At 39.4% G+C, this 27890-nt stretch overlaps 1 protein-coding gene across 4 annotated transcripts in view; it reads left to right on the top strand.

The window, feature by feature from the left end:
- Positions 1-5357: 5357 nt before the first annotated feature.
- The window catches only part of TRAF6 (TNF receptor associated factor 6), a 31959-nt gene continuing 9426 nt past the window's right edge, over positions 5358-27890 (top strand). For 3 of the 4 annotated variants that reach the window (XR_010431234.1, XM_064657770.1, XM_064657771.1), the window contains exons 1-7: positions 5358-5454; positions 13087-13413; positions 18957-19107; positions 19708-19866; positions 20777-20848; positions 22158-22235; positions 23193-24077. Coding sequence is in view for 3 of the 4 variants with exons in the window: in XM_064657770.1 (XP_064513840.1) it covers positions 13118-13413; positions 18957-19107; positions 19708-19866; positions 20777-20848; positions 22158-22235; positions 23193-24074 (1638 nt within the window). In the remaining variant the exon portion in view is untranslated. Of the gene's footprint in view, positions 5455-13086; positions 13414-18956; positions 19108-19707; positions 19867-20776; positions 20849-22157; positions 22236-23192; positions 27614-27890 lie in introns of those variants that run through there. The other variant, XM_064657769.1, reaches the window with a different exon arrangement.

Raw genomic sequence — 27890 nt, 5'->3', positions numbered from 1 at the left:
AAATATTTAATACTTTCTTTACTCTTCTAACTCTTTGAGTAAGTGCCACTGTAGTGCCATACTCATCTCCAAACCCATGACCTGACCCTTGTTATTGATCACCAGCTCAAATGAATCAGACAAGGTTTACTCCTGCTAAGGAAAAGTTTAAACATTCTTTTTTTTCTCTCTTTCATTGAACATGTTCTGGAAGAAATGAATGACAAAGAAGCCCTCTCAGGTCATGTGATCTTCACCTTCTGCAGTAGTTAATTGTTGACAACAGGCTACTCATCAAACACTTTGAATTGCCTGGCTCCCAGGCAATGTTGAATTCAGCAGCTCCCTTAGGAGAGCTAGAAATATTTCCAGTGCTAGAAATATTTCCTGCTACTCATGCTACTCATGCTAAATTTGCCTGTGTTCTGTTATTCTAGTTGAGGGTCACATCTTTTTTCTCACTGCCTACTGCACTCGGATTCTTATGGCGGGAACCCCAGGCACGAATCTCCTGCCATGGTTATTTAATCGAGTCAAACAGCTGTGTTCAGTATTGCCTCCTTTTATCTTGAAAAGGGAAAAGAAATCCCTTTTCTCCCCAGATCACAGTATTTCATACACTTCTGAAGACAAGCAAGTTTGCAACACTTTTGTTCACATCAAGGAAGACCTTGCTTTATAGAAAGTCTCTCCAAAATGAACAGAACAACCTCCAAAGTGACAAAGCATGTATAAAATAAAATCTTGATCTGCCCATTACACCAGGAAAAGGAACCAACACTAGGATGTCCTACGAGCATCTGGGATGATGTCATTAATACTACTAGCCTACCTTCAGCTTGCTGTCAGTTTGTAGAGCTGCTGCTATGTCTGCCCAGTTTGTTCCAAATGTCAAGCTTGTTTGCTCTCTCATGCATGCTCTCACTCTTTCTGTGTTCCCTCTGCTTTTTAAAGACAACGTAGTGCTGTTTATCTCACTTATCCCTGTCCCTTTGAGCTCCCAGTATGACCCTGGTGCTAACCACAGGTTACTTGAACTAAGCACAATACAGAACTCTCAAATCCAGGTGGCACCTGGCAATTTATGAGGCTTAACCACAAAATTCACATAAACAAGGTCGTCTTGTGTGAGACTCCTGAGCTCTGAGATAAGTATGCAGACTCTCTCTGAGGAGCACCTGCACTGTTTTTTAACACAAAGATTTGCATTGGCATTCTTCTTTATAGTTTCATAGCTGATTTCTTCACTGTTAACTCTTAGAGAGCAGAACCTAGTCTCTGGCCACACTGGTGTTGCACATCAAAGCTATTTCATTGAAGATCAATGTCCCACTTCCTCAGGTCAACAGCAGCCAAGCCAAGGGTGAATTGACAACAGGGATCACAAAATGTGTTTCTTCTGATACCAGTATTTAATTTTCATGGATATTACCTCTTTGGTGGTATATGTCTGGGGCCTTGAAGGCCCTGGGCAGGGAGGACAAATCAATAATATGGAAGTTAGCTATATACATATTGAGTAACTGTTAGATACTTAACCAGGTCTAGGCCATACATGGCTACAAACAGTGGTCAGTAGAGTGTCTTTCCTGGAGAAGCCCAAGAAGACTCAGGCTTAGTTTCCACAGAGCAATCATCTTAAAAACTGGCTCAAAGTGGAAAGAAACCAAATTTTTTCATACAACAGCACCCTGAAAGTTTTCAGTCTCCACACATAAAATTGTGTGAAAATTCTAGTGATCCATCAAGTCCTTTCAAATGTGAACATAAGTTCACACTCCAGAAGTAGGAATTTGCAATAGTTGCATAACTACATAAACACCCAAGCATTTTTCTTTCTCGGGAGACTCTGTGATCCTGCAGGACTCAAATCCATTTTTGACTTGCACTCTCTTCCCTGAGAAGTTGGCTGGGGCAGGCCATTGGGCTTTGATTGCAGGTCAGGATCTCCCACTTAGTGTGCTTCCTACCCGAAAGCATCTGATGTCAGCCAGAAGAAAAATCAGTAAAAGTTGTACTATTTGACATTTGCTATATCTAAAAGAGATGAGAGGATTCCCACTCTATTATCCACTCTGACGTTACAATGCTTTCAATTTTTAGAATCATAGAATCTTTTAGGTTGGAAAAGACCCTTAAGATCATCAAGTTCAACTGCAAACCTAACACTACCAAGTCCACCACTAAATCATGTCCCTAAGTGCCATGTCAACATGTCTTTTAAATACCCACAGCTATGATGACTCAACCACTTCCCTGGGCAGCCTGTTCCAACACTTGTTCAGCCCTTTTCATGAAGAAATTTTTCCTAATATCCAATCTAAACCTCCCCTGGTGCAACTTGAGGTGAGGCCATTTCCTCTGTAGAGCAACCCCCACCTTGGTACAACCTCCTTGAAAGGAAGATATTTGTAGAGAGCAGTAAGGTCTCCCTTGAGCTTCCTTTTCTCCAGGCTAAAAAACCCCAGCTCTCTCAGCTGCTCCTCACAGAATTGTGCTCCAGACCCTTCGCCAGCTCAGTTGCCCTTCTCTGGACACGCTCCAGCACCTCAGCATCTTTGTCACAGTGAGGGGCCCAAAACTGAACACAGGCTTGAGGTGAGACCTCCCAAGTGCTGACTACAGAGAGGCAATCACTGCCCTGGCCCTGCTGGCCACACAATTTCTCATACAAGCCAGGGTGCCATTGGCCTTCTTGGCCTCCTGGGCACACTGCTGGCTCATGTTCAGCTGGCTGTCGAGCACCTCCGGGTTCTTTTCCACCATGTAGCTTTCTAGACACTTTTCTCCAAGTCATTCTCTGCGGTGGTTAGTGTCACAGGAATACTGCCGAGGGGCACTCTGGGAAATGTAGTTCCTGATACTCTATTGCACATGCTCCTTGGATGTGATTGGCTGAGGATGATTTGTTACTTTTTGAACTGCCCATATAAGATGTTGTTGTTCTCAATAACGTTGGTTCAGACACTTGGAACCCCAAGCATCGGGGTCCGTACCCATAGTGCCATCAATTCCCATAAGATGATGTCTTGGAGAAGTGGTTAGTCCTGACTGTTTGTGCCACATGGGAGACCAACAGTTCCTACTAACTAGTGTAATGATTCATGCCAGAGCAAGTAATGTATCGAGAAAGAAAATAATGTATGGAATATGCAATGCATGGAGAAAGTAAAAAAAGTTCAGGTATCAAACCCTCATATCCTTGCTTAGATTCTGATACACGCAAAACCCTAATATGAAATAAATCCCAACCAGAACTACCTGAATGGGATTGTCAGGATAAGGTGGAAAAGAAGTCATAGATATCATTCCAGGCCAAGGCAGAGTGGGAGAAGGATGTAATGTCTGAGGCATTTATATACCTCTGAGAATATTAGCTGGCTAGGGCCTGAGCTTAGCTCTTCAGTTGTTTTGCCTGGACTTCCTATCAACCTGCCTATTTTTACTATTCACTCCCTAGCATTTGGAGAGACCTTTTCAAAAAAATATCAGATCGGACTGCAATACCAGATATCAATCAAAATCACTCTCTGCAGTCACATACTGAATTCCTCTCTTATCTTGAAATGGCAGGCACCACTCCCTGACAATACACATTGTTAGCATTAAGGAATTTCAGGGCTCTTTGAGAAGTTTAGCAAATCTCGCCCTCTGGGGTGCTTATTCAGAACTTCACCCAGGTAGCTGGCTACCTGTACCATTCCCCCAGGAGCTCGAGTTCACATGCAAAACTGCACTGTACAGGCATCAGCTTCTTTATCAAAGGAACCACATGAGCATACATAAGCTTAACCAAGTGCTTTACTTTCAAGTACCCAGGAAATCACCTTGAAAAAATATTGTCTTGTAGGGATACAGCAGGCAACTAAAGATTTTAATTTATCTCAAATTGCTACAGCTTTGGATGTGGTTTATGTCCATATGAGCACAATTGCTCATACAATTTCAGCTGCACATATCCAGTGCTGGAAAATGTTTTTCCTGTGCCACTGGCACCACCGAGTGGAGAAAACCATTTTTGCATTGCTTTCACTTACAGCATGGCCATTAATATATGACCAGGGGCCTAAGCCATACAGATTTGGAAACTTCTCAATAAAAGCATTTCATTTAAACTTGGAATAAAAACTCCAGATAAGTTCCTTGAATTCTCAATTAAAATAGGCTGGACAGCAGTGCTCTGGGCACCTTGCCAATTAGTAGTATTTTTTTAGTCATGGAAAACCCTCCATCTAAGGATATTTGTTTTACAAAGCTCCATATTGGTAAATTTCCTCGTTTTACAGCTAATGAAAGTAGCATACAGTTTGATCACTCGGCAGGAGAAAAAGGATAGCTCTGAAATTCAGCTAGTTGTCCAGGAGAGGGTCCACAAAGTATTTATTGGTTTATTTACTCTTAATATCACTCCTTCTTTATTGTGATATTTTGGAGCCCTATGTAATGGCCCAGATATCTCTCTCCGCTCATACTCTTAACTTCCTGGCAGATCCTAACAAGAAACGTAAATATGTTTTGGACACAAACAGTGCTCGGAGGGGTGCGTTAGCGTCTGGGATGCGCCTTGGCTCCAGCAGCACCCTGCAGTCTGAGAGCTCAACACTCGGAGGGAGACAGGTACTGTAGCGATGGCACCGGCCACTGATTTCCAGCTCCCAAGGACTGTGGCGTGTGGACAGAGACACTGAAAACCACTGAAAAAGTGGTTTCACAATCCCTCCACCCCCAGCTTATATCCTCCCAAAAGCTGGGAACAATAGTTGTTATTTTGGATTTAAATGTGTGTTAATATGAGATTCTTGCCGAGAAAACTCTCCGATGCAAACAATCGAATTCCCCTCGTTCCTTTCTAAGGAAATGAAGATGTCTGTGTGTTCGCACTGTGCCGGTATTTCACTGACTTACAACTGGCCGCTGTCCAAACCCCCGGGAGAGGTTCCCCCCAGCGCTCGCCCCGAGGGAGGAGCGCACCCGGCCTCAGTGCCTGCAGGGGTTCCCAAGGGCCAGCTGAGGTTGAGAGAGGAAATTATTTCTGATAAGAATTTGTTTAACACAGAGAAACGGCTTTTTTGCGTATCCCGAGCCCTTTTACGCACACACCACCCCCACCCTCTCCAGCTTTCAGTGCCTCGTTTTTAACAGCGTTCACAACGGAGCCCAGAAAAGCATCCTGACGGCTGTTCACAGAAGCCTCAGCAGCGGAGTAAAGCCCGGCAGAGCATAAGGATTCGATGCTCACACAAACACCGCTGGTGACGGTTTTATTTCTTTTTAAGGGGCGGGATGACGGCGGCACTGCCCTCCCGCCGCCCTGGCGAGGCGAACCCGCCCCTGCGGCGCTGCCCCTCCGCGGCGGCAGGAGGCGCTGCAGCGGCCGTGGCGCCTCGGGCGGCCCCGCTCGCTTCCAGCCGCCGCTCCGACGCCTCCCGAGGAGAAGCGGAAGCGGCGGCGGGCGGGGATCGGCGGCGGGTCGGGGTGAGTCCGGGCGGCCGCGGGGGGCGGCCGGGAGGGCGGGGGCTGCGGCGGGCCCGGCCGGCTGTACGTGGAAGCGAGGGCCCGGCCGGTCGCTGGGAGCGGGAGTCCGGCCGGCGCGGGCTTGTGGCGGCGCCCGGCACGGAGCGTTTCCCTCGCCGGGCCGGGGCTGCCGGCTCGGGAGCGGAGCCCGCGCCTGCCCAGCCCCGCGGAGCTCTGCAGCCCCTTCCCCGAGAGCGGGCTCGGGGCTCGGAGCAGGGCCGGGGGTGCCACAAGGGGGGCCTGCGCTAGGGCAGGGCGGTGATGGGGTTGAGCGGCGGCCTGCGCTGCTCCGGAACTGAAACTGTGCCGCGATCTGAGGCCGGGCAGCGCGGGCTCCGACATACGCTGGTTTACCTGGCTGGGAGCCTGGCTGAAATGACCTTGTGTTGCCTCTTAGCCCCCCATCGCACTGCGGTGGGAGCGTGAGCAGCCCGTGGCTCTCGAGTTGTGGTCCCCCGTGTCTCGAGCACATCAGCTTAACGTGGGCTCTGTTTTTCCCAAGTGAAGTGAAGATACAAAGTAAATTCTTCGGTAACACGTTAAAGGATAATTATCAAGATAGGTTACTATTTCTAAAACCGACAGCTCTGTTTTCTAGTAGAGACTGGCAGTATTTTATATTTAACGATAATTAATATGAGTAATAAATTATGACTTCAGTAGTACATTCCATCAGTTTCGTCTGGTTTAGATAGGTCATGCTGAGTCTTTTCGTACTTAAACGGAAATCTCAGTGTAGGTGGGAGGAAAATGTTCTAATTATATCCCTTATACCTAGTAGTTAAAGCTTGCCGAAAATATTTCTCCGTGTTTGCCTCTGACAAGTTCTGCATGCTGCAGAACTATGAGCTGTGTGGGTTTTGTGTCTTAGATACCATTGACTGAGTGATAAATACAGGGTTGATTTGAAGCTTCGGTGAGGGACAGGTAGGAAAAGGAATGGGGGAACATCTCCCATGCATTTTATGCTGTGTTCACCAACTGTGTTAACACTTGCAAGCAAACTGTTTTGCCTTTCCATTGTGTGAAGAGGTAGTAAAAGAAGGAAAAAAAGATCATGCTGTTAAAACAAGTTGTATTAGTTTTTGTATTATTTTGTAGATATTGCTTTGGGTATAATTCTTCTGCATATTCCACATTACCTTCAGCTTTTCCCAGCAGGTGAAGATTTGTGAAGCTCAGTCAGACTCCGTTGAATGGCAACCTGTCAAGACAGAAATAGCTTTTTTAGATTAGCTAAGCAAATACAAAAGGGTTTTAGATCCAGTCTGTGAAAACTGGTGATAAAAGATTCTGGGTATTAAGCATGTCAAAAAGACAATGAAAGTAAATATAAGGTGGACTGAAAAGGAGAAATGTTTTAATTGTTTCAGAATGTCTGCTTAATTCACTGTTTGTTTTACCCGTCTCAGATTGTTTTACTAATGCCAGATACAAGCTTGTAGAGGTAGATGGTAATTAAATCTAGCCCCGAGACTGTACCTAGCATAAATGACATTTGTTCATAGCCATGCTTCTCCCTGCCTCTTGAAGTGCTTTCTGCCCTGGTATTTACTTTGTCCCCATTAGGCAGCACCTTAAAGTCTCTTCAGATCTTTTGAGGGATGTAGAAAGGCACAGTGCATATCTCAGTGTGTTCTTGGTGTAGGGAGAGCAAAGGGAGAACAGAGGCCAAAGAGCAGTCACTGCCAAAGTAAAGAATTAAATAGTATTGTTCTTCTCACTAACAATGCTTTCCTTATATTGTTATTCTCAACAATTCTCAATGGATTGTATCTAGAAGTTAATAAACCGAAGAAAGGTTTGGGGGATTTTGGCTTGGGTTTCTTTTTTGGTTATGGGAAAACCCATGGAATATTTTGGTGTTAAATACAGTATAGTACGCTTCCACTGCTCACTAAAATTAAATTTGTTTTGACATACCTAAGTAGGATAAAATATGAATGTAACTGTGAGTGTGCCACCATCTAGTTTCCTAAGTAACATTAAAGCATGAAAATACGTATGTGATTAGACCCTGACAGCATTCTCTCCAAATAAAAAGAAATCACCTGGAAAATTTCAAAACTCCCAAGAGCTGCTCTGCTTCAGCATCAGGAGCTCTTGATAGTGTCTAATGAGCTCTGAATGTTGTTCAGTTCTATTTACCTCAAACAAAAATTCTTCTGTGAAGTCTTCATGTTCGCATGTTAGAGTGGTAAGTATGGTGGTTATCCAAAAGACTTGGAAGTCTTAGCGGGTACTGCTATTAGAAAAAAAAAATTGCTACCTCAACAAAATATTTGCAGCATGCTTGCAGACTTTTATAAGAAACCAGAATTTGTTTTTTGAAGTTAAAAAGTTCTGCCCAAATCTCTTATTGCTTTGGCTTGTCTAGACATTTGATAGCTTTTAAATGAAAGTGTTTTATGGTATTAATTAAAAGGAATTTGCATAATTTCATACGTTCTGCCTGGATGAGGCCACAGTGATGATAGTTACAAACCTCATAATGGAAACACATGGTGCTTATCAGTTGTCAGTAGACCATTAATTATTATGCCTGGGAATAAGTGTTGCAAGTATTGCTCCATAAAATTATCCAAAGTCACTCCACTGGTCCGTCAATCTCATGACCCAGAAATCTATACATAAAAAACTGTTCTCAGTGAGAGAGAAGAAGAAAAGAGAGGAGTTTGGCCAGTTTTTCTGTTGATGCGGTGCTCAAGGCATTTCCCCTGCTGGATGTCTGCTGGCCAGGCTGCAAGCAAATTAATTATGTTTGTGAACTTCAAGTAAGAAAAAGGATTTGGAGTAGTCCTCTGTATTTATTTCCTTATTTATATGGCTAATCAGTGTGAATTTTCTAGGAAAGGGCATGTGGAAATTAATTGTATTCAGTACTTGATGATTAATATTAAAAGTTTTTTATCTTATGGAAAGTGATACTTTCTCTGTACAGTATTCCTTCACCTTTGCCAAATGCTCAAAGGTATTGTTTCATATTTCAGTATAAATAGGATAAAATGCCTAATTTTATCTCCTCCTTATTACTCTAATGATAATGTGATTTTCCAGGCAGTCTGAAGATATCTTCTGATACCAGCAATATTTTTTTCATTTAGAGGAATTTCTGAATTAATCCCGTGGCTCTCTGGAGCATGAAAATCTGTAAAAGTTCTACCTAAGCATCATATACTATGGGACTTGACAAATCAGAGTACACAGTTTTGTTGCCTGCGTTAATTTAAAATATGGGCAGTTTAAATTCTGTTGTGAAATCATTGTTTTGTCAATCATAAGGTACATTATTCTTGCAGGAGTTTGCTCTTCTGGTTTGAGTGTGCTAGCTCACATCAGCCTAATCACTTTGTAATGCAGCTGTGTAAATAGCAACATAGCACAGGTTATTTAGTGAAAAAGAGTTCATTATGGTTTGAAGTTGGAAGAGTAGTATGGGGACTCCCTGTAGTCTTAACTGTCTTTTCTGGGGCATGACAGCTTGATCTTTAGGGCATTCCCACATTTCTGCAGCAGAGGTAATGATCAGACAAGTTCTGACCATTACCATTTGGCCTGGAAAGCGCCTCCCTTTCTATTGTCAAACAATACAGCTGTTGCCTTGAAGAGCGAAATCAGCCTTTGCTAGCCCAATGACTGGGTACCTCCCGTGCAAGCTAAAGCCCATTATCTCTCTACCCATCAGGTGTGATAGGACTTCCTAGCTTTAGAAGAGGGTACTACAGGCACATTACCAAACACAGTTTAAGGCTTTCTCTGCCTGAGAAACTTCACTCTAGCAAAAACAAGAATTACCATATAATGATCTAGTTTAATTTCCGTTCTTCCTGGATCTGAAAGCTGGCTGTTGGGCAAACAAAAAAGGTTTAGAGAGCAGTCTAGCAAAGTGTTTAATGTATTAAACTACTAACATTAAAACAAAGGATTAGTTGTAAAGGCTGTGGTATACACAAGGTGTAAGTTAATACCTGTATATTGTTGTACTTGCATTTGACTCAGTTCTGTTTGGCACAGAGGAGGAATACCAACTATTATCAATAGGAAGAAAAACTGATGTGGGTTTTGGGAGATGTTAGTATAGTTTTGGGATATATATTAGTTTGAATTTTAAAGTCCATCCTCTTCCAGCCAAAGCATTTTTTAAATTCCCCAAGGGAAGAACATGAAAAACTGCTTCAGTAGGCTCACAAACTGTCTGCTCCAACTTCATTGGGGAAAAGACCTATCATTAAACATTCAAAGTATACTTTTCTGTAGTTAGTTTTGCACTAGCACTGCTCTGTTCAAGATTGAATCTGTGTTCCTGCTCTTGGAGGGTAAAGTAACTGCCACAAGAAACAGAACTAATTCCTACTATAGTAGTTAGAACTCACAGAGGAATTGTTTTAAACTATGCTGGAGTAATCAGACCTTGGTTAGTGGTCGAAGTAACAGCAGTATGCATTTTTATTTGAAAAATTGTGCCTTGCCCCACACCTATAAATATGTGTAGAGGAAAGACTTCCTTCACAGATAAGATGAAATGGGTAAGAGTAGTAGGAGGAATCCTGTCTTAGAGAAAACATGAACAAAGTTTAAAATCTGGCTTTTAAATCACCTTGTTTAAGTTGCCTCTTTGTGCCTGAATTTCTCAATTTAAAAAGAGCCAGTGATATTTGCACTTCTTTTTTTATGAACCACTCGGTCATGTGCTGACAAAAAGCTTTATGTAGAAGTGGAGTATATCACTGAATAAGGGGATTTTTGTGTGCGTCTGGGATGTTGACTGGTTGCAGTGACTCATTCATTAAAATGACTCTGGTATAGGAGTTTTCTTTCTGTAAACTGAATGGACATACTGCTGTTTCTGTAGAAACAATATAAAGGGGTAAAGAGTTCAGCTAGTGTTCAAAAAGTTCAAAAAGCGTTCAGCTAGTGAGATTATGCCGACTCAGATCCTGTTTTCTTCCTTATAAGAGCAATATTTGAAATAGTATGGGTTTTTTCTTAGTAACAACCCAAGAGAAGAGTCACACACTTCTTTTCAATTAATGTGAGAACTGAATTTGGGTAAAGTTATTATATTTTTCTCCCTGCGACTTCCTGAATTCCTTTGTGACATCACTAAAGGGATATATGTTCCTCTTCCCTTTCTTAGTCTCAGTAAATATACCCTTGTGGCTTAGATTTATGTGAATTTTTCAGTCCTAGGCGGGCCAGTAGATTCTAATATGCTGCATACCAACATTCCCACTCCATTGGCCCAGTTTGGTTCCTGTGATTTTTCATAATATGTGGACTAAACATCCTCTGCAGCAGTTGTTAAATAAGTTATATTAGTTTAACAATGGAAGCAAGTTGGGTTTTTTCCTCCAGAAAGATCTACTGATGGCACTCTAAAAAAAAATCTCTGTTACAAGGCATCTTTATAAATACTGATTCTTCTGCTTCCATTCTAAGTCATTGGGAGAGTTGCTCCCTTCATGGGATTAAATTGATCATGGCCTGGCTGAAGCTGCTGGTGAGAATGTACTTGGTGTTTAGTGTGTATTGCTGTTGTGCTTAGGAGCCTTGATTAATAAAGCCTGTTGTGGGTAGATAATGTATAGGGATAATACATTGGGGTGGAGAACAGTAGAAGTGAACATCTCTCCTTGAGTGCAGTTCCAGGCAGCTCTGCTGTAGAGTTATTTCTGCATAAAGTGAGCATTGCTGACCTGTACACTACAAGTCAAAGCTGTCAAACTGCGCTTTGAGGCTCTGTACCTTAATGGTATTTTGGAAATGTCAAGAACGCTGATCTTCAAATACTTCTCATACCTCTACATATCTCAACAATATGGAAAGTTACATATTTACAGAACAAAATAAAAGTTCTGTTTTGATTCTGACTGTAGCTGACCTAAATATGGTAACTTTACCTGTTTGGTTTTGTTCAGTAGATCTGCCTTTTTTTTTTTTTTTTTTTTTTTTTTTAAGATCTGGATAGCTGGGGAAAAAAGCTCATGCAGTATTAGCATGGATAGTATTGCCAACTGTTTATCATGTAGATGGCCTAAAGCACATTTCTGTGATGTTGCATGTGTTCAAAATACATTCCCAGTAAATGCTAGTTGAGACCTTCTGTGATTAATATTTCTATTGATGTAATCTTCAGGTGTCATATAATAAATACCCAAGTAAAACTACCTGTCTGTCCTCCTCCTATCCATGAACATTTTGTAAAAATGAATTGTGATATTCAAATTCTGATAAAGGCAGGAAAATTTTTACTTTAGTGAGCTTGTGTTCAAGGTAGCCCTATTCATTCTGCTGACCCCATCGTCTGCAGTTGTGATGCAGATGAACAATCCTTATACTTTAGCTCTTGATTACATTTGCATCCCTAATATATTTTAAATGATGCAATGGTATTACAGCGAACTCAGTAAGTGAACATTACAAAAGACTTTGCCTATGCTGCTGTGCAAAAGACAGTCAAATCTGAGGTTAGTGGACTTGTTTTGCATACCTGGCTCCATAACCCTCAGATTACTCATACTGCTTTGCAACTGGTGGTAATCTCTGTTTTTCAAAGAAATTTCATTTATCGAAAACTAACCACAGTAGGATTCTGAGAAAATGGTTATGACCGTTACAAAATCAAGGCAGAGGAAAATTTCTTGGACATCTAGAACTTATATTTGTTTAGATCTTTTTTTTAAAGCTCCTTCCTTCGGTGTGGAAGCACTGGCCATCTGTTTGGGGATACCTATGAGTTCAACCTGCTTGATGAACAGTGTTTTAAAAGCAGGCTTTAGTATGCCATTCACTGCTCTTCAGGGAAAGGTGACTTGTATCTTCTGTTCTTACAATCATGTCCATTGTCCTCCCTGCCAGCTAGACTAGAAGAGACAAAGGAGAGCAAGAACTCTGTTTGAGTGCTAGTAATTTGTGGATAGCTTTTGAGCTGTGGAATTATTATCTTTATCTCATGTGTAGCTTCTAACCCCATTGAAAGTCCTGTTGGCAGTTCTAAAATGTTATCAGCAGTGTTGTATATTTGAATTTCATTGCAGCAGAGGATCTGCTTGGTTTGGGTACTTGGACTTGTATTTTATTTGTGGACCTGCACCTAAATTGATTTGAAACCTATACTGTGAATTGCTGTAGACAGAAAATATTAAATAACATATATATACTGCAAGGAAAATATGGAATTGAGCTATTGTCGCCCAATAAAACATGATTCTGTACAGCATTTTTTCATGCAAAGTCTATTTGAATGCCTTTGAAGTAAATAATGTGGAAGGGGTAAAGAGATGCTTTCAGTAGACATAGCAAGGACAAAGAGTATTCCTCTTTTTACAGAAATCAGGTAGTTAGATGAAAGAGATTACAGAAAGGGGTGTGTGTTTGTTCGAACTGTACTGACTGGATGCAGTGTTCTTACCTATATATCACAAGATAAGTTAGAAGGATAACAGAAACTGGGAGAAAACCAAACCAGTGATTTCGAGTAGAACCAAATCTGTAACTGTTCCAGTGTTTCTGGTCAGAAATAAATTTTTCTCTTGACTTGAAAGGAAGGTATTTGAATATTTTAAATTAATACATCTTTTTGTTGTCTTGCAGTGCATTTCTGTGTAGCACTTGATTAGCTACTATGAGCTTGCTACACAGTGATAGCAGTTGTGGAGCCCGAGACGTGGAAAGCGGCTGCTGTGCAGCCATGGCCAGTGCCTGCAGCGCTGGAGCCAAAGAAGACGGCACAAGTGTCAGCAGTGGGACTGGAAACCCTCCAAGTTCTTTCACAGAAGAAACACAAGGATATGATGTGGAGTTTGATCCGCCCTTGGAAAGTAAATATGAATGTCCAATCTGTTTGATGGCTCTTCGGGAGGCTGTGCAGACACCATGCGGACACCGTTTCTGCAAAGGCTGCATTGTCAAATCAATAAGGTAAAAAAACATTTATGGAAGCTGCTTTTAAGAAGAAAGTCACTTACCAGAGCAGTTTAAGGTCAATGTAAACTAAATAGAACTGGCCAAGGGTGCATTATCAATGAGTGCTAATAGAACTCTGGAAATTTATAATTCATTAAAGATGCTTTCTAATAAACGCTATATATGGACAAAATGTCATGAGTTTGGAGGTTTCATGAGCTTTAGATTTTACCATTTATACAAATTTATCCAGGTTATGAATCTAAAAACTTGATTGATTAAACTTTTTCTTTTTTATTATTATTTAAAGGAGCCAAATCCTCCAAATAAAGTCCATTTTTTGTCCAGGATTATGAAATCTGTATTTTGCCTATGATTGTTTCCTTTAATAACTACGGGAAACTATAGACAACATGGTTTCTTGGTGCAGATAAGGCAACTCATGCTTTCAGTTCTTCACTTGAAATTAGCTGCTTTCTTGTTGAGCTGGAAGAAAGAATGTGATGAGGAAATAGTCTTGAAAAAATCACAGAGACAGGAAACCAAGTGGCATATGAAGGAGTGGGAACAAGGTACGAAGGCAAGACCAGGCTGGTCTTATAAAAATGGATGAAAGAGCAAGGAGGGCAGAGAGTGCACATGTCCCACGTGTCAGTGAGTACTGGATCACATTGATAGAAGGCTAGATATTATGCTGTAGGATTTTTCCTTCTCAGCATAAGCCAAATTTTTTTCTTATCAATTGCTCACTTAGCTCAAATGTCACTTTGGTAGGAATCTATGCTTTTAATTCTGTGTGAGCCGTATATATAATTGGTTCATTTCTAACCTTACTTTGCACACTTGTATAAAGATCATTAAACTATTTTCAATGTTACCGTGTTTCTCCTTGGCATTTATTTTTAGCATGAAAAAAGGACAGTGCTTTCTTGATTGGTTTTTCATACCATTTGTCCGTAGTTCTATTCCATTTCTTTTTCTCCACTGTCCATTATTTGCAGCTCACTAAATGAATAGTATTCCAGCAGTGATGTTCTCTAAATACAGTGTTTTCTATGTTTTGTGGGCTTCTCTGTAACTTCGGCTACGTAAATTCTCAGGAAGAATTTCTTTGTGGAAAGGGTTGTTAAGCATCGGAACAGACTGCCTGGAGGGGTGGTGGAGTCACCATCTCTGGCAGTGTTCAAGAAATGACTGGACATGGCACTGAGTGCCATGGTCTAGTTGATGAAGTGGTGATCAGTCAGAGATTGGACTTGGATTCTTTTTTACAGCCTAAAAAATTCTGGGATTCTGCTGCTGTTGTATCTAATGCTACTGTATTTTTTCATAGCATACCTTTTGGATCGAGGAGGGGGAAGTGTTGGAGCTGAGAATGAGAAGACAAATTTAATATGCACTCCCTACTTATGATAGTGGATTCTTTCTAGCTAGCACAGAAATCTGTGTGCATTTGCAGCACAGTTCCTGTTAACATCAGTTTCATCAATATTTCTCAGAAAAGGATCCAGAAAATGCAGAACACCACCAGTGTTCACCCATGACAAGTGACTCACCTGTGGATTCTGCAGAAGTAACTGCACCCAACTGCATCCCTTGGTGGTATACATGTTACCCACGTGCATGGAAGAAGGCAAAAAGCCCCTGAACTTTTTAGCTTTGACTGTAATCCAATTCCTTAGGCACAAGCAGTTGGCTTCACTTTCTGGCCTTTGCTTTGCACATTCCAACCCAAATTCTTTCAAGAGGTTAATGTACCTAATTTCATGAATGCTTGTAGGCATTACAAGACAGTTGTAATGGTAAAGGCCATTAAATTTTGAAATTCCTTACTTGCTCTCTCTGAGCTTGCTCTGTTTGTTGGCAGTAGCAGTTTTATATTCTTTAACTTGGGTATTTCTGTAAGAAAGAAAATAAATCTTTGAATCGTCTCTTGAGATTATGATGTCTATAGATTCTGAAGGTAAATCAGTACTTAAATATAGTGAGCTTTAGAAATGTCTACTCAGCAATCATTTCAAAGACAACAGAATTCCTACGTTGAAAACTGAGGGGAAAATGACTAAAAATTACCAAAAATGGGTGTCTCATTTCCAGTCTTTCAGATCTTTACAAGCTAAAGTGATCTTGTTTTCTAATCCTTATGCTTCTGCTGGTGAGCTGCACAGTTACAGTCATTGGTTAGAATTTACAGGACTGAATGAGAAACTACGGTGAACCCAAGCTCAGAACACATCATCTCCTAGCAGGAAGATAAATTTCCTTCTTAAACCCCAGGCATGGGAAGTGGTTTCTCTTCCTTTTTAAATTAACAGAGCATTTGCTCTGCTCAAAGTTTTAGATCTCCAAACAGTTTCAATGGCCAGAAGCTTTTGCTTCTTTTACACCCTTTGCTTATTTTACTTCATTTCTATAAATAGTGCTGACTGTTTCAGTGAATAATAAACACAGGTCGAAAGCATTTTTTTCCTTGGAGACTATAGATCATCACTGTAATATTTCAGTTGTTTCATTGATAGTAAAAGTTTTCCCTCATTCCCCAGTGAAATCTGTCTTTGGAGTGCAGTTTGAGTGAATGCTTGTGAAAGCAGAGCAGACAGCGTAAAGTGCCAGACCTCCCTGAATCCCTGAAGGGCTGAATGCATGCTTAATTGGTATCCATGGATCAAGCTATTGATTTGGATTATGTAGTGTCTGCAGAACAATATCGATTTGGAGTATGTGCTGTCCACAGTACCATATTGATTGATGTCATTGAGAAGCTTCTATGGAACAAAAATGAAAATGGAAAGTGATTTTTACATTCTCTAAGTACTGGTTTTTTCGTTAAGTAATTGTCACAGCCTTTATTTGATCAGGAAAAAATTGCTCCTGTTTATTTCTCACTTCCCCACTGTTTAGCTCAAGTGAACACAGAGATTAAGAATTTTAAATTATGAAGGATGTACAAGCGTTTCTTGAGTAATCGCTTCTTGTAACTTAGACAAGCAGTTATAGTTGTTCATGTTGAAGTTGTGGCTGCAACTAGAAAAAAAAATTGAAAACCTTTTAAAAACTGGACTCTTAAAGCTTACAGTGTGAGGGACATGATTAGACCTGATGGATTTGATCACAATAAATGTTTGCCTCCCAGAAAGTCTTGGCATCTTTTTAAATAAAGCTGTCTGAAATGCTTTGAAGTGCTTTACGTCGTGGTAGAGGAGAAGCTTATCTATCTAAGTAACTACCAATACTGTTTTGCAAATGTTACTGTAAACAAAATACTCAATTAGAAATTTTAGAAGAACTAAGTGCAGGTGCAGTAGGTAATTAAATTTCACTCTAGTCTTTCTTCTCCTGTATCTTTTGTCAAAGCTGACTTAGGGTTTATAGCAGAGCTTGCCAAATACCAGAACCTCTGTTTATCGGAAAAGCAGATTTGTGAGCTGACAAGGGGCAGCAGGGAAAGCTTTGGGTACTAGCAGTCTGTCAAACAGCTGGCATGGCTGCAGTTAAAGTGTATGCCAACTGTTTCAACTTCTAGGCTAAGCCACTCAGCTGTTAAAATCATGAAGAGGGCTTTTTCTGCAAATAAAATTATTCTGGCTTTACTCTTTATACCTGCATTTTAATTTCAGTGAAAATTATAGGAATATTCATTGTACTTTGTAGCAGATGGTTGTTGTTTTACAGATACTGTTGTGGGTGGCAGAGTCCTATGTGATAAATAATTCTAGCACAGGAAATCCTTCACTGTAATGTAATTTAGAACTGAGGTGCATAAACTCAGTTTTGTGATAGGAAATGTATGGCAATGTCTTTGTCTGCCAGTGCATCTAAGCAGCATTTTAAGCACAATCCTCATACTTATAAATAATATTTGAAGCCTGTTTAATATACTGCAGTCAGTTATTGCTCTTTGTTTGCTATACTTTCCTACATTGGAAAATTGCCATGCATTCTTATTTTACCCTTTGTCTGCTATTATTTAAACTGGAGAACTGGCAATCATTATTTCACATTATTCTGTTGTTGGCTGTTATTATACATGATTAGCTTTTCTGTGTAGAAATAAAGCTGCTGTCTTATCAGCAGGCTTACTGGGCGATCTTTGTACTCTACTAAACAGGGTGTTTGTAACCAAGTTATACCTGTGAAAACTGATTTCCTGTAGGTTGCGAAGTGAGAGAACATTTCTGGGTTGTGCGAAGATCAGCACACTGATCATAGCTCGGGGAGCTCTGAAACAAAATGGCAAGCTGGGTATTTTCTTCCACTTGTTTGGGAGTATGACTACCAGGCATGTGGTGAGCTAGCTCTTACAAGTAAAACCTGTGAAAGGAAGTTCATTGCCTCTTTTTGAGGTCTCAGCTTTACCTCCACTTCCTCTAGCTCATTGCTAGTCGAGTTGCTGAGCAATTATTTCCTTTTCCAACAAAGAACATAAATTCCCTCCTGGTCTCCACAGCCCTCTAGGTTCTCCTTCCCCTCATGCATGCAAGCAGTGACAATGATCTGGCCTTTGATCCTTGCACCACAAGTGGTCTCTGACATTTTTCTGCCTCATGTATTTTTCCATTTTATTGCTGTTTCCATTAGCATTTCAGCTCAGAGCTTTGATCCCTCATGCCTTTTTAACTGCCTTACTTAATTGTGAATCAATATGTTGGCCTTCTGCTTTCAGAATGAGCTGATACTGAAAAATTTGATGGAGGCGATCCCTTTTTTTAGTTTGTTTCTAGTTATTTTTGTGTTTAAATGCAGATAGACAGAACGTGATGAACTGGAACTTTAGTTACCTTGTGCAAGTTGCATGCATCCACATTCCACCGTCACGTTCCAAACTTTTGCCAGTTAGCACTTCCAGTCTGTTTGCTGTTAAAATGGCTTCAGATGCAACACTCAGTTCCAAAGCCAGTGTAATTTTCATAGTTACTAGTAATTTTCATGTCTGGAATTTTTTCACTCTTATTTGCTGTATAAATAAATAAATTGAACGATAACCAACTGTTCAAATGGTTGTACAACAAAACCAGCAAAATGACCTATATGAGAAATAATGACAAATAGATGAAGTAAATCTGGAAGAAAAGAAAATTTTACATTTTCTCTCAGCTATGGTCACCTTGGATGTTTATAAAGTGTGAACAAAATTAGAGAAAGTCCAAGAATTTTTAAAGAATTGTTTTGAAATAGCATGTGAAACATACTTTGATGTTTGAGCTATGTGGAGTATTCACACAAACAGGACTGTAAGTTCTTAGGTTTTTTATGTCCTCCTCAAGTTTGTTTCCAGAGTACCTAACACGGCATTTGTACAAAAAAAACATATTGAGTTAGAAAAGGGCTGCAACCCCAGTCATGTCACCTCTAGTGAAACTGTGTATTGTCAACTTTTCTAGTGTACATTGCGTACTTTCTGGTCATTACCACATAAATGCCATTGTTTTCAAAGACTTTCTTACTGTGTTATAACTTGGCCACTAATATCTTACTAGTGTAAAAATATTTTAAAATAAAGGCTTGGAAATCTCTTGGAAATATTAGAATATCTTTTTCCTTGCTTTTCTGCATTATAGAGATGCAGGTCACAAATGTCCAGTAGACAACGAAATTCTGCTTGAAAATCAACTTTTTCCTGACAACTTTGCTAAACGGGAGATCCTTTCGTTAATGGTGAAGTGTCCCAACAAGGGCTGCAGTATGAAGATGGAGCTGAGGCACTTAGAGGTGAGAATTAGTTTTGAAAACGTGGAACCTGGTTTTCATGAACAAGTAAAAATTCAAAATAACTTAAAATAGATGGTCATACCTGGTACTCATTTATGCTGATTCAATGCATTGTTCTTTCAAGACTATAGCTGCACGTGTTTGGTTTTGATGAGTCTTTAATTGTAGGTAGGTTATTCTCAAGTGAACATCGTAGTGCATGAAAATTATACTAATGCAGCTTTCTGTTTGGTATCTTTCATGTTTTGTCTTTTAATCAGTTCCATCTGTACTTCACACAAGTTTCTTAAAGTTAGTTTAATATTCCCTCAAAGTAGCTACATATGTTAGTTGAAATAATTACTTTGCAAAATAATATTTGCAGTTAAAAGGATAAATATAAAGCTAAATTTTTACCTGAGAGCCTTCTTAAAGCTCTGAATACGTGAAGCCCTGATCTTAGTAATGGGACAGTAATGGGCTATTAAGTCAGCATAAGAGCATAAGGATTTCTTTGCATGAAAGATTGTGATTTGTTTGTCTTGTACTGTGCTTTCTCTTGAAAACAGATGAGATGATAGTACCTGTTTGTAGTATCATCCATCTTCTGTCCTTTTGCAGGAACACCAGTTACAGTGTGAATTTTCCACTGTGGAATGTCCACAGTGCCAAGGAACCTTCCAGAAGAACCACTTGAAAGAGCACATGACCCAGGAGTGTCCGAGGCGTCAAGTGTGTTGCCCAAACTGTGCCACATCTATGGCCTATGAAGATAAAGAGGTACTTAGCAGGAGTCTCAGTTTTTCGATCTTCATTCGCATGGGTTTGCTTGTAAATAGAATATCAGTTTTAAAAAAAAAAGCAACAAAGTTTTTGGTCTAGAAGAGCACTATCTGCTGCTGCAGAGGTGAGAAGGTACAAACTCAGGATATTAGCCTAGAACAGGAAAAGATGGGGAGAGATTGTTCTTAAATGCAAACTTATTGGGAACCTTGTGATCTGAAGAGACTTGTGAAAGAACCATTGATTTTTGGCCACCAGAGAGGCCTGTATCTACTGCCAAATGAATACAAAAGGCAGTATTTACATTTGCTTTACATTTTATGCCTGGGAGAAAGGATATAGCAGGAGATAAATCTTTTGGAGATCTCTGCTAACACACAAGACCACGATAATTTCTGAATTCTTTTCATGGTTCTGCATTTTTTTACTCGTGCAATACTGAGGATAGTACTTTCCTCTTTCTGTTTCCTTTTCTTTATCTCTGTATAGATGTGTTTTATCTCAAGGACTGTTAAATTTTATGAAATTCATATTGTGAATTGTCAAACAAAAGTACCTTGTATAGTTCAACAATAAAAAAAAAATCTTTAATATAGTTCCACTGCAATTAAACGTGTATTTTAGAAACTTCTGGTTAAATTCAGACTTCTTTGGAGCATAAGAACTTTAGGAAATAAAATATCTTCAACTTTATGAAGCTCCTGTATAAGTCCAGGAAAAAACAGTAATAGAAAACATACTGTTCAGGGTAAGGGGAGTGACTTTGTTTCACAGTTGCATACAGGTAAATGCAAAATTGGAAATGTAAATAGAAATTTGATGTTTGATCAGAGGTGATTAGGCCTCTCTTAAATTTTGTAACTTTATTGATTCTTTCTTTCCTCTCTTTTTCTACTTGATCACTAAGCTTCATGACCAAACCTGCCCACTTGCCAACGTGTTTTGTGAATATTGCAACACAGTGCTAATCAGAGAGCAGGTAAGAGACTACCACCTTCTGTGTTTAACCTCGGTCAGATGTTTTGTATTTACATTGCTTCTTTAATATGAATTTAAACTTGGAGAAACAGTTTGTCTACTAGCTAATAAATTTCTACCTGTCTCTCTGTGAAAATGTCCAGTACAGGTGTAATACTCTTTTAAATGCTGTTCCAGCTTGCAGTTGCAGTCTGGTAAGACCTCTGTAGGATTTTTGGCTGCACATCACATTATTTAGCTGTACTGCTTCTTGACAGGGGACATGCTGCATGTTTTTTATGTTGAATGGAGGTTAAAAAATGGGCAGAGAGTGAGAGTATTTCTAATTGGAAAGCCACTGTTGGGAAGTAGCTGTAAGTAGTTCACTATGAAACTGCAGATGCTGACCGGAATTCTGCTTGTCCATTACTATTGTAATAACCATTATTATTTCTTCTATAATAACTTCATTGACAGAAAAATGATAAATGTTATTTGATATGCAGCCTATCCTTGTTTGAATGGGATGGCAATTATGTTGAATATCATGTCAAATGATATTGAATGATCATGTCAAATTGCCCAAATACTCTGAAAAGCAGGATTGAGCTTAGTAATGACAAAGGCAAAAATGTGTTGTTAGGTAGGATAATGAACTGCAGAAATGGGGAACAGAGAATGCTGAATTTGCTAATGGTTTAGATTTAATGGCTGACCTGTATTAAACTTGTGTTCTGCTTCATCATGATATTTAAACAAGGCAAGCATACGGGGTTATATAAACAGGTATTTTGCCTGTGAAACCTAGAATTATCCTTTGCTCTGTTTGGGACTCGTAAAGTATCAGCTGAAGTTGTCATGCTTTTGAGATGGGGGTGGATAGGGTGGGTCCAGAGCAGTGAGATGGCTGGATCTGGAAACTACAAGAAAATTGAAGTAACTTGCGTGTTTTGAGGAAGAGGGTAATGAAGAGAAATACCTTGAGTATGTGCAAGCAGTTCTTCAGAAAGGGAAGAAATGGACTGTGATCTAGCTTGAGGATAGGCTAGCACTGGAAGGTGTTTGGTCTAGCAAGGAAACTCGAATGCTTTCTGATGCCTGATGTAAGAACAAAGTCAATGAATTGTTAAAGGACATAGTAGTAGGATGTAGAATTTTTATCATCAGCTAATATTTTTGTTCAAAACTTCCATATTCCTTTGAGAAATTATGTAGGTATAAACTGATCTGACTTTGGGTACCAGTTCAGAATCCATCGGTCTGTATCCTTTTTGGATGTTATAAAAACATACTCTTTATGAAAAAGTAATAGCAAATCTCATTTCTTTTAGATGCCTAACCATTACAACAATGATTGTCCTACTGCTCCAGTGCCATGTTTTTATAGTGCCTTTGGATGTCCTGAAAAGGTAAGCCTTTTATCAGAATCATAAGTTGCAGACCTTCTGCAGGCATTTGTCTGGGGCTTTTTTAATGTGTTTTCCTGTTCTTGTCTCATTCACCAGCCCAAATCCTCAGTGATTTGTGGGTTTGTCTTTTTTTGTTTTGATATCAACAACTACATGTTGATACATTATCTTTCAAAATTGGCTTTTCAAATTTAAAAACTGTGAACTATTTGCTTGATGAACTTGCTTTTATTAATCCATGACTGACTGTTTTCTCAGCTTTCACATCAATAAAATAGCTTCCAGCATTTCTTCCAAAGCTGTGGCCAAATACACTTGTGGCTCTTAGAGTTCCATGAAGAAAACCAATTTTATTAAATTCTAAAGTTATTAAACTGGATACTCTTATTTCTAGTTGTTTACTACCTCTTTGTAAAAATGGATCTTTCCCCTTCATTGTTTCCACATCAATTTTCATACACCATTTGGTACAACAGAGCATTTTAGCAAATCAATGAAGGGAATACAGTACTAATTTAAAGCACAGAAAAAAAAATAAATGTATGTTTATCACTAACAGTCTTTCACTACATCTTTGTTTTGAGTTGAACAGTGTTATTGAAAGTGTACACCATAATTAATGATGCTTTAATAGGGAAATAATTACTTCTATGAAACCTGAATCTTTTTATCATGAATGCTCATTAACAAGAAAGTAACCCTGAATATACACATAATGCTTGCCTTTGGAATATTTATCAAGAATGTTTTCAGTATAAAATACTCCATATTTCTTCATATCTTGTTTTTACTTTCAGGTGCACAGTTTGAAATAAACTGTTTCTATTTCTCATTGTATGTACTACTGAAATACCTCATGACTTTTACTCAAAATTACCTCCATTTGAAGTGCAGGTTTAAAATGTGATTTCTGGTTACGTTTGATATGTTCCTAATGCCACATCTCTTAAATTCTAGATGCAAAGGAATGAACTGGCACGACATATGCAGGAGTTCACTCAGGTTCACATGAGAATGATGGCTCAGAGTTTTCAAAATATCAGTGTCACTGCTACAAATCCTGTACCCTTCATCAATGGCCTACCCTTTGAGCCTGCCCTCTTCTCACACGTGTCACGTGCCACATACGATTGTAATCCAGAAGTTGAAAACTTCAAAGAAACTATTCAGCAGTTGGAAGGTCGTCTGGTAAGACAAGATCACCAAATCAGGGAACTCATTGCTAAAATGGAGACTCAGAACACTCACATGGCAGAACTCAAACGTACTATCCGAAGTTTGGAGGGAAAGATCACTGAAATGGAGGCCCAGCAGTGTAATGGTATTTATATCTGGAAGATTGAGAACTTCAGCGGACTTCAGAAAGCCCAGGAAGAAGAGAGACCTGTTGTGATGCACAGTCCTGGCTTCTATACTGGAAAGCCTGGGTACAAGCTGTGTTTGCGCCTGCATATCCAATTACCGAATGCTCAGCGCTGTGCTAATTTTATATCTCTGTTTGTCCACACTATGCAAGGAGAATATGACAGCCATCTGCCATGGCCTTTCCAAGGCACGATACGACTTTCTATTTTGGATCAATCAGAAGGCCCAGAAAGGCAGAATCATGAAGAAGTAATGGAAGCCAAGCCAGAGTTACTGGCCTTCCAGAGACCGACAGTTCACCGCAATCCAAAAGGTTTTGGTTATGTGACTTTCATGCACCTGCAAAATTTGAAACAAAGAACCTTCATAAAGGATGATACACTTCTGGTGCGCTGTGAGGTTCTAACACGTCTAGATTTGAACAGTGTCCGCAGAGAAGGATTTCAGGCTCGCAGTACGGATGGACCTATGTAGCCTGTAAGTCTTATCCAGAGGAATGGAGCCACTAGTTATGTTCTTCCACCACAGGTTATAAGAGTGCTTCATTGTAAATATAGGCTGCGTTTGTAAAAGATCATAGTTACCAACATAGTTGATCTTCACCTGAATGGAACTTTCTTGTTGCTGGTTTATTTTTTTCTGTATGAGGTCATGTATTTAAATATTTGGTATGGTTCTCTATTAAAATAATAAGCTACTTTTGTAGCAAGCTAACTAAATGAAGTGTTGTTAACCAAAACTTAACTGCCTAAAGGAAAATCCTGTTGCAGAACCTGTACGTCTCTGGTAAAATGTAAGTCATGTTGAGAAGTCCTGTAAGTCTTTTCACCCTAGTGCCTCAGAATAGATACTGTAACAGGGAAATAGCTAAATTAATAAAGATGAGGAATTTTTTTGTTTGTTTTTTTACAGAGCTTGGGAAAGTTGAGACAGTTTCTATATTGATTTATCTAGAATTTTGCATTGGTTATGCTTTTCTTGAAATCTGAAGTCAAGACTTCGCTCACGTCACCTAAGGTTCAGATATGCTTTGGCCCTTCCCTTCTTTGGAGTTAGCTTCAGGAAGTGGCATGTTGATGTACAGTTGATGTTAGTATTTCCAAAAGACGTGTGGTAGTGTTGTGGAGAAGGCTAAACGACTATGAGCTGAGTTCACTGAAGAAATATTTATAATATGGTCTGAAAGTGCCTCCCTAATTCTCTTTACTTGGATAAATCTTTCTGTAAGTGTGTGCTCTAGGCCCAGAGTGTCAATCACAATTGACAAGAGATATAAAAGTTTAGCATTTGAATGAAATATCTTTGTGCTGATGTACCCCCTAGTGCTGAACATTTTTCAGCTTATGAGTGGATACATGAGCAAAGGGATGTACTAACTATATAGGGTGATGCAGGATGTGTTTTGTTGTTGTTGAAACCTGAATTTGTACCAAAGCTGAACTTGTGACCTGCTTCTATTCGAGTGATCTCTTGGTGTTGTGCGTGACATATGACCTATGTCACCTCCTATGAATTCTCAGTGGGCAGCTGGCCATATCAACATCCAACTGTTGTGGGTATTTCCTGTCCCTTTAAACAATAGAAGCTGGGCCACTCTCAGCAATTTGGAGAGGAAGGAAAGCCTGCTAGTTCAACAGTGTGAGGAAAAATTGCAGTCCTGTTTGCTCTTAGGAAGAAAATCTGGCTTCCATAGTTACTCATTTATCAAACACTAGATTCACTATGTCAGGGATTCATGAGCTTACTAATGTTGCGTGTATTATTATTTTCTGTACTGACTGTATGCCACATAAATGTTAGTTTTGACCAGTCAAAGCTGAATAGTTCAATTTCACTGGTGCTAAAAATTTTAACTTATCATGGTGCTGATAAAGTTCTGAATCTTGTCTTTAAGGGAGGGAAGAAAAAAGTTTTGTTCACCCCATAACCTAAACAGATATTCTGATACAGAAGAAAGAACTAAATGATACATAAGCATATGTGTATTATTTATCCATGCTAGTGAAGCAACCTAAAGACTGCCACTTAAAAAATAGTAAAGAGTATTCCAGCTATTTGGCCTCATCAAAGCAATACCGTGAGTATCATCAGTGGGGAGAGGGCATATGCTTAATACATGCACATACATTCAAGAGTAAAGAAAGACTACTGTAGCATATTGATTTGGGAGGATACTCTGCCTGACTGCATGAGATGTAAAAGTTCCTGGACCCAAGCTACCACATTCATCATATCCAGATGAGTAAAACTTCTTCTGGAGATAGAACCTATTAGATGAGGGATTGTGTTCAATGGAGTGTTGTCACTGCTGAAACATGAACTTCCTGGCTGATGGTAAATGCAGTTGGTCATTGACAACTTCAGTGTATTCTCTGTGATTAGGGGAGGGGTGAGCATATATTACTCAAAATAAGAAAAGATCCTTGCTTTAAAACTGTGGGCTTAAGGTTCTTAAGTAGTCTTGATGATGAATAGCCTCATTCTATTAGCTTTATTGTTTCAGTGTCTTCAGTTAGAGAATGTCCAGTTAAACCATTCTTAACCAAGAGCTGTTAATGTACATAGCAGTGCACAGACCCACTGTATACAGAAGGTGCTGTACACTAGTTCTCCGTTTTCAAGCTATGTTAGTTATACTTATTTTTTTCAAGATGCTCAAAAACTGCCAGTCTCTCCTTTTTTCCCCTCTTCTCTTTTTTTTTGGAGGGTGGGGGGCAGTCAGAAGAAACACTTGTAATTAGAGAGCTTCTTCCTGCCCCAGGTCCTTTCTCAGCCCTAGTGGTAATAATAAAAATGTCCTTGCTCTGTGTTCACATTGGTTATACCCAAGACCCACTAAGTGCATTAACACTTCCTTTGCTTTTGAAGATTTGCGTTCTGAATGGAATTTTTACTTTGAGCCATATCTGCGAGATCGGATGTACTTTGCCTCTGAGGAGGAAACTCAGTTTGGTGGCGGAGTTTTAAGTGATTCAGGTTAATACAATAGCACAAGCCAATAGGGAATAGAAGGCTACTGCATGTATAGTACTACATTGGCCACAGTAATATGAATGCTTTATTCACTGCTGCTGTTCTACTGGTTTTGTATTTTTATATTACCCACTAGAACTCTGAGTGATGTCAAATTACTGTAATGACAGAGTTTTACATGAGAGACTTTCAGTGGTAATTTGCTTAGTATCAGTTAGGTCTTATTGTCATAAAAACACCTTGTAAATGTTAATGAAATATTTATTCATAATATTCATGTACTTGCTCCATTTTCCTCTTTCCCCTTTCTCCAAATCTCTTCTTTTGAGAACTCGTTTTACCATGGTAGATTGAGGTATAATTGCTAGAACTGTTTAAATGGAAGCAGAAAGGTATGCAGCATTGAGAGTTGTCTCTAAAACAAAACCGAAGAAGAATGGGAATTTAACCCATTTCCTGTGTAATTCATTCAGCAATGGAGTTCTTTAGTTCTGTAACTCCAGCATCACTGGATCTCAAGGTGATTTAAAAAGTGGCTTAGCTTCTTTTCCAAATTTCTGTTGTCTTTAATATGTCCTGAGTCACCCACTTAATATGTGTATTTGCAAAGCTGCTATGGCACAAATTTACCGGTGATAATATATTACAAATATGTTATCTTTTTGCCTCTGAATGTCTTCACCTGCAGGGCAGGGAAAATTATTTTACTAAAAATATGTGTGATGTATATGTGGGAACTCAGATAATGTGAGATGTATAGACTTGTTTTTTAAGTGGTCTCATGATATGTCTGGTCATGTTTGCTATCAGTGATTTAAACTTGCTGATGAAATCAAAGATGGTGACAGAATAAATACATTTATGATTGATTTTAAAGATTATTCTGGGTTTAATGTTAAAGGTTTATATTGGTTTGTGTTTGAACAAAAGGAAAGTACTTCTATTCCCTTTGATGTATTGATCAATAATTTAATATATTTTGTAGTAGTGCACAGCAATATTTCTGACAGAACTTTAAGAAATAAACTAAGTAAACTGTGCACTGCATGTTGCATTTTTATTTGTATGGAGGGCTATTCAAAAAGTTTCACTGATACAGGACCTCTGTGGTAGTTTCTCTGTCTTGTGGGTTTCAGGTTGGCTGTTTTTTAATCCAGGAGACCATGTATCATATAGCACCAAGAAGGCAACAAATATTTCAAGATAAAAACTTCTGGCATTTATAACGGGCATGGATAATTCAATACTAGAAGATATAGCTCATGTAGTTGATAATAAACAAAATGTTCTCATGATCATCCTGTAATTTAAGAAATC

Source organism: Pseudopipra pipra, chromosome 6, assembly GCF_036250125.1.
Source record: "Pseudopipra pipra isolate bDixPip1 chromosome 6, bDixPip1.hap1, whole genome shotgun sequence".
NCBI classification, from domain to species: Eukaryota; Metazoa; Chordata; class Aves; order Passeriformes; family Pipridae; genus Pseudopipra; species Pseudopipra pipra.
Note: the sequence above shows the minus strand (reverse complement) of the source record. Positions and strands in the feature narration are given on the sequence as shown.